The sequence below is a fragment of the Dipodomys merriami genome, unplaced genomic scaffold (genome assembly GCF_024711535.1).
Source record: "Dipodomys merriami isolate MVZ:Mamm:240054 unplaced genomic scaffold, mDipMer1.0.p SCAF_8, whole genome shotgun sequence".
NCBI classification, from domain to species: domain Eukaryota; kingdom Metazoa; phylum Chordata; class Mammalia; order Rodentia; family Heteromyidae; genus Dipodomys; species Dipodomys merriami.
Genome location: NW_027206401.1, coordinates 47,658,168 through 47,665,357, shown reverse-complemented (window position 1 = coordinate 47,665,357; position 7,190 = coordinate 47,658,168). Strand labels below are relative to the sequence as shown.

Below are 7,190 nucleotides of genomic sequence, written 5' to 3'. Positions count from 1 at the left end.
AGAGCTCATAGGACCAGGCCCTATGTTCAATCCCCAAAGACAAAAAAGAAAAAAATATTGCTTCAATTAGGCATGAATCCAAAAATTTTAAATTTAACTTTTTATATACTATGCTATATAGTATATAACACTACATTTTTAATTTTATATTTCAAAGAATCCAAAATTATGTGGAACAAATATAAGAGTCTCATTGTTATCTTGTACAAATTATGGGTCTACCGGTATGAGCTACCATGCCCAGCTTTAGTTTCCTCCAGACTTAGAAGGGACCATACTTTATCCTCCCAACCTATAAGGGAGCATATTTTAAATATCTTTTTGTCATTCAATGCTGTTGGATAAAATCTGTACTTTTACCAATTATAATTTCTAGCATCAATGTGCCTTAAAAGATTTCTCATATTTTAAAATTATAAGGTATATCTTTGATGTTTTATTTCAATACAGTTTTTGAGATGGGAGGGAGGATCTCACTGTGTTGTCCATGTTGGCCTTGAACGCTTGGCTCAAATGATTCTCTGACCTCAGCCTTCCAAGTAGATGGGATCACTTTACCTGATATTAATACGTTTATGGCTTTCTTTTATATTTAATTTCTTATATCATCTGGAATTTGTTTTATGTTCAATGATAATTAGGGAAAATTATGAGCATTCATATTTTTTCTCTTTTTTTAGTTTTGGTCCATTTTATAGGTTCATGGGAGTTCTTAGTAATCAAGGACTCGGAGACCTGGAACTAGATTTCTCATATTTGTTGCTGAATTCCTGGCATCTGGCACAGTGCCTCAGTGATGGTAACACTTTAGTAAATATTACTGAAAGAATGGCTTTTGGAGGGAGAAAAATGGTCTCTTGTGTTAACTTACTAACACTTTTTCCTCTGTGCATGCCATATCTGGAAGTCTTGCACATTTTAGAAACCTTTAACTCGCCATATGTTTTAACCTTACTGAATCTTGAGCAACATTATATTTTCCAGGGCAAACCAAGCAACCTGCATATGCCAGTGATTTCTTGATTCTTTCTTAGATATCAAGCTTCTAGGAAATACATTTATATTCACTTTTCTTATAGGTTTGCAAAAATTCCATGACGATACAATGGTCCAGATGTGGCTTAGTGGATATAATCATGGGCTGGTACTGATGCTGTTTATGTATCTCCCTAATCTTTACTGCTGCCCTGCCCTGATCCTGTTCCTGAGAATTTTCTCAGCTGATTTCTCTTTCATTTAATTACACTTTCTCTTGCAGTGAAAGCCCTGAATAATGATGAGAATCCACTTTGCTTTTCCTGTTGTTAGTTATTTCAGTGATAAAGACAAGGAATCATATTTTAAAATAAAAAGACCATTCAATCTACTGTATATTGATGCTTTCTATAAAAGGACCAAGATACGGCAGAGTCCAGTACCTGTAAGAGCTGTACCTTCTCAGAAAATAGAACATAAATACAAACATCACAAATCTTACTGGGACACAATGTCAAATGAGTGGAGAACATAAAAAGGGGAGAAAGTAACTATGATTTGGGATAGTTGGGGAAAACTCTAGAATTGTACCTTATTTAAGACCATATCAGATGTATGGTCAGCAGGGCATCTCATGTGAATAGAAAAGCTAGTGAAATTGTCTAATAGTAATATGTTGTACAAACATGGACACCAGTGAGGACATTGAGATCACAAGCAGCTGTGTGTGGTAGAGTAGAAGAGTACAATAAGAAAATTGGATCCAATTATGAAGTCTTTTGTGTTTTTATTTTTATTTTATTTTATTTTGGTCTGGTCGTGGGGCCTGAACTCTGTGCCTGGGCGCTGTCCCTCAGCTCTTCAGCTCAAGGCTGCACTCTACCACTTGAGCCACAGTGCCACTTCTGGCTTTTTTTCTTTTTGCTTATGTGGTGCTGAGGAATCGAACCCAGGGCCTCATGCCTGCAAGGCAAGTGCTCTACCACTGAGCCCCTTCCCAGCCCTGTCTTTTGTGTTTTTAAAATACTGTTATTCCTTGCAACCATCCTTGTTCAATCAAGCATGTACTACAGCTATTCATGTTGGAGAGTTCTTCATAGTGTTGCTGACACGATCAAAGTATGACCAATATTTAGGAACACATGTCTTCATAAATTACATCTGTGGATGCTATCAACCTTGATGCTTTCTGTCTATTTCAGAATTTGTCCTAACTATGGGGGACTGGAACTTATTGGGTGGCATCCTGGAAGAAGTTCACTCCCACTCAACCATAGTGGGGAAAATCTGGTTGACCATCCTCTTCATCTTCCGAATGCTGGTACTTGGTGTGGCTGCTGAGGATGTATGGAATGATGAACAGTCAGCATTTTCCTGCAATACCCAGCAGCCGGGTTGCAACAACATCTGTTATGATGATGCTTTCCCAATATCTTTGATCCGATTCTGGGTTTTACAAATCATCTTTGTGTCTTCCCCTTCCCTGGTATATATGGGTCATGCACTTTATAGACTCAGGGACTTTGAGAAAGAGAGACAGAGGAAAAAGTCATATCTTAGAGCCCAAATAGAGAACCCAGAGCTTGACTTGGAGGAGCAACAAAGGATAGACAGAGAGCTAAGGAGGTTAGAGGAGCAGAAGAGGATCCATAAAGTCCCTCTGAAAGGGTGTCTATTGCGTACTTACGTCTTACACATCTTGACCAGATCTGTGTTGGAAGTAGGGTTCATGATAGGCCAATATGTTCTCTATGGGTTTCAAATGCATCCCCTTTACAAATGCACACAACCTCCTTGCCCCAATGCAGTGGACTGCTTTGTATCCAGGCCCACAGAAAAGACCATTTTCATGCTCTTCATGCACAGCATTGCAGCCATCTCCTTGTTACTCAATATCCTGGAAATATTTCACTTGGGAATCAGGAAAATCATGAGGGCACTTTATGAGAAACCTGGCAGTGGGGATATTGCGAATGAAAGAAGTCCTTCATTCAATTTGAAGAGATATTCAGGGGGCCAGCCATGTACGATTTGTAATTCCTTACCTGAACAAATGTCTCTATTTCAAACCAACAATCAGCAGCAAGTCATCCGAGTCAATGTGCCAAAGTCTAAAACAATGTGGCAAATTCCACAGTCCAGGCAACTTGAGGTAGATTGGCCCTCTAGCAAAAGGGACTGGGCTGAGAAGGATCAGTACAGTGGACAGCTCCATGTCCACAGCCCATGTCCTCAGCACAGCGATGCCAAAATTCAGCACCCAGGACAGCAACCAAGCCATTCTTCGGTTGGCCTACAGAGCACTATGTCCCACTCCTGGCTAGGTACAACAATGGCCTCTCAACATTGTCCAACCTATGCATTAGGATCTTGGGAGAAGTCCAAGGACCTGGAGCCCTCAGAGGGACTTCTCACAGATCTACAGAGTCATTGTAAAGACACTGATGGCAGCATGAGAGGGAGTGGGGTCTGGAGAGAGAAATCTCACCCAGGCAGTCGTAAGGCCAGCTTTCTGTCACGAATGCTGTCTGAAAAGGGACAGCTGCACAGTGACTCGGGAACTTCCAGTTCTCTGAGTAGCTCCTTCTTGGATTTAACTCACAGGGAAAACAGTATTTCACCTCTGCCTTCAGCCACTGGGCACAGAACATCAATGGTAAGTAAAAAATGGTAGCCATATTGATCACAGAATGGTCACAAGAGTTAATCTATACTCGCTAGTTTTTTCCCTTCCTGGAGGGTATGCATATATGTATTCAGAGAAAGGTGGATGGAAAGAAAGATTCATTTATACAAAGGTAATTATATTTTTGTACCAGTGCTGGGGCTTGAACTCGGGGCCTGGCTTTTTCACTCAAGGCTGGTGCTCTACCACTTGAGCTATGGGCTTTTTGATGGTTAATTGGAAATAAGAGTCTCATCCTGCTTGAGTTGGCTTCAAACCATGATCCTAAGATCTCAGCCTCTGGAGTAGCTAAGATCACAAGGGTGAGCCATCAGAACCTAGCACATAGAAAGGTAAATTACTCTTTCAATACATTCAAGAAACTTCATTTAATTAATAAAATAAACTAATAGAACAGTTATTTTCTACCCACCATGCTTTTAAGTCATGGTGTATAAATGAATGAAACACTGTTCCTTCTATCTAAGGGCTCAGAATATAGATGGAAAGTTCCAGGCAAACATGTAAGTGTGATGAAGTGTAAGATGCTATGTGAGTGGGTGTAGATGGGCTAAGCAAGGAGTGGTCATTTCTTTGTGGATGGGTCAGAGGAAGTCATGTCGTTAAGGTTACTTTGAAATAAAATTTGAAAGATGTGGTGAGTTTCTCCAGAATGTGGGGGAGGGGAGGCTGATGTATGTAGGAGAAAGTCTGATAGATGGCAGAAAATGGGGAACAGACAAAGGCTGCATAGCAGAGCTCCCTGGGCTGTAGCTGTGAGTGGCTGGACCAAGGGGTAGAAGGACGGTTGTGGAGAGAATAAAGACTGGACAAGGGACATCCTTTTCAGCCATGCTTCTCCACCATGCATGGCGGGGCAGCAGTTCGGTAAATAAATTCTTTTCCTGCCTGAAAAAAAAAAAAAAAGACTGGACAAGGGAGCGCGAGGTCTTGTATGCAGGCAATGGAGAACCAGCAAGAGGATGTGAATCTGAAGAGGGACTGGATCAGGGTTGTACTTTAGGAAAAACTCTTTCTGCCACAGTGTGGAGGCAGGATCATTTGTAAGCTTGTCTGACTAAGGAAGGAGGGCATTTACCATGGTTTCATACCACTGGCATTTAAAAGTCATGTACCAATATTTAGTGATACATTTCACAAAGACCTAAATCAATAGCATATTGATTTTAATTTCATTCTCTGAAAAGCCATTGTGAAATTAAAATTCCTTGCCTGTTGTAAGACATACAAGATGTCCACGGTGGATTCTTCTCAGTTTTGCAACAAAGGATGATACTTATTTTATTCACTGCATTAGCATTGTTTCTTTTTCAAATAGAAGAAAACTCTCCCACATGTGGTGGGAGAACCCTCTAGTTCTGTTTCTTTAAGTGAGCTCAGCCTTGTTTTATGCTCTGGGTTAACCATGATGTTAACTGCCCCAGTTCACAGCTGCCATGTGTTTATGGACACCCTGTGCTATTGTATTAAAGCCATCCCTTGAGGAAAACTCAGCCTACTAGTGTTTTCACTGAAATGCTTTTCTCAAAATCAATATTCATTTCTTGTCAGTGATAGCCATCTGCTTAAGAGACTATGTTTGGGATCAATGAATGAATGCATGAAATGCTAAGCCAAATGAGAGTAGGCATCTCAATCTTGACCACACATGAAAGCCACCTGAAAATTTCAAAAAAACTTCATCCCAGTCTCTTGAGCAGCTAGGATTACAGGCCTGAGCTACCAGAGTCCAGCTATTGCCTTAAAAAATGCAAAATGTGATCATACTCCAGAGAAGCTTCTGCCATTTACTTTCCCTGATGTAATAATATGTCACTGGTCCTGCTTCTGTCTTTATATGAATGTATACATTCCCTTTTATGGGGAAACCAAAAGTTACTTGGTGGCCACTTTGATTGTTTCTTTTTTTTTCTACTACAAATATGTGTGGCATTGACTATTTTCTACACCTTTGCTACATGCTTAGAAGGGTTGTTATTAGCTTGAGTGAGCATATACATGGTAGGACTTCGTAGGTGCTGTCTATTGGTTTTAAGGGGGGGCTCCAGTTGAACCCTTCACCTGCACAGTGGACCCCAATTATGGCACTCACACCCTTGCTAACAGAAGGCATTTTCTCATACCCCTTGCCTAAGCTGTATGGAAAGTATTTTTCATTATTTAAAGTTTCAATTTTGTGATTATTAATGCCATTCATAGGTTTATTGGCCACCTTTATGCCCACCATTAATTGTCCTTGCCTATATTTCCTTTTAGGATACCTTTTCTCCTGATTTCTTGGCATTATTGTATTAACCTCTTGTCATTATCATTCTTGTCCTATACTAGTTTAAAACAAACTTAGGACTTTGATAGAATAACTATGAACATCTCTTCAACTTCTAAGTGTTTCATTTAGAAAACTTTTCTCCTCTCCCCTCTCCTTCTCTCTTCTCTGTTCTCCTCTCCTCCTCTCCTCTCCTTCCTTTCCCTCCCCTCCCATCTTCTTTTCCCATGTCCCATTATTGTTTCTTTTCCTCTGCAGGAGGCAGCCTGAGTTTAGCACATTTTTAACATCAGGTATAGATTAGTACAACGGAACTCTATTTGCATTAGTTTTCCCCTTCCACATTATCGAAAGCTGAAAAGCTGGCTACTTATAGAGGACATTCAGATGGAGTTTAGGAAAAGACTGAACTTTCAGTTTCAGATGTGGACTTTAGCAAAAGAAGAGCAGATGGAGTAGAAAGAGCAGAAGGCAATGGCAGGTAGGGTCCAGCTGTCTTGTAAGACCCTCAGGTAACAGAACCGTTCACACGATGTTTGTATCTGGGGAAATGGGAGAGCAGTCTTCCTCTCAAGCTTCTGTCTGGAGGTATTGGTGGTGTGGTATCCCAGGTGAGTGGACAGGGCTGATCTTTGTAAGTCTTTTGAGTATTTTTTTTGCTTCCTTATCTCTTTCAGAATATGCTCCTAGAACTTTCATCTATTATGAAAAAATAGCTCACCAGGAGCAGCTGGTATCTGCAGGAGGAAAGCTATGCCTTTGTCAGCTCCAAATGGAAGAACTTTGAGTCTTGTATCCTCTACAGGGCTATGATTTTGATCAAAAGATCCTTCAAGGCCTGTGTATTAAAGGCTTGATCCCAGTGTGGCACTATGGGGAGGTGTTGGAACTTTTAAGAGGCAGGGAATAGTGGGAGGTCTTAGGTCATTGGGGACATGCCCTCAAAGGGGACTGTTGGAACCAAGGCCCTCCCCCTTCCTTTTGCACACTTTCTGTTAGGTGACCAATTCCCTTTGCCATGTGTTTCCACCAGTATGTGTTTCCTCACCACAGGCCCAAATGCAGTGGAACCCACAGACCATGGATGAAACTTCCACAATTGTGAACCAAAGTGGCTTTTTTCTTTCTAAATAGATTCTTTGGGGGGTATTTGTTACAGTGACAGAAAGCTGACAGAGAGACACCTGGCAGGCAGTGGTTTGTTTACAGGGTTTTCTGAGCCTGGGCTTATATCCATAAGTATCAGACAGGAGTCAGTCTTTT

General features: G+C 40.9%; 1 protein-coding gene across 1 annotated transcript; it reads left to right on the top strand.

Annotated features, from left to right (window-relative positions):
- The first annotated feature begins 2,191 nt into the window (after positions 1–2,191).
- On the top strand, positions 2,192–6,643 carry Gja10 (gap junction protein alpha 10). The gene is made up of 2 exons (XM_070010623.1): positions 2,192–3,631; positions 6,605–6,643. The coding sequence occupies exons 1-2, from the start codon at positions 2,192–2,194 to the stop codon at positions 6,641–6,643; spliced, it is 1,479 nt and encodes a 492-aa protein (XP_069866724.1).
- Positions 6,644–7,190: the final 547 nt, after the last annotated feature.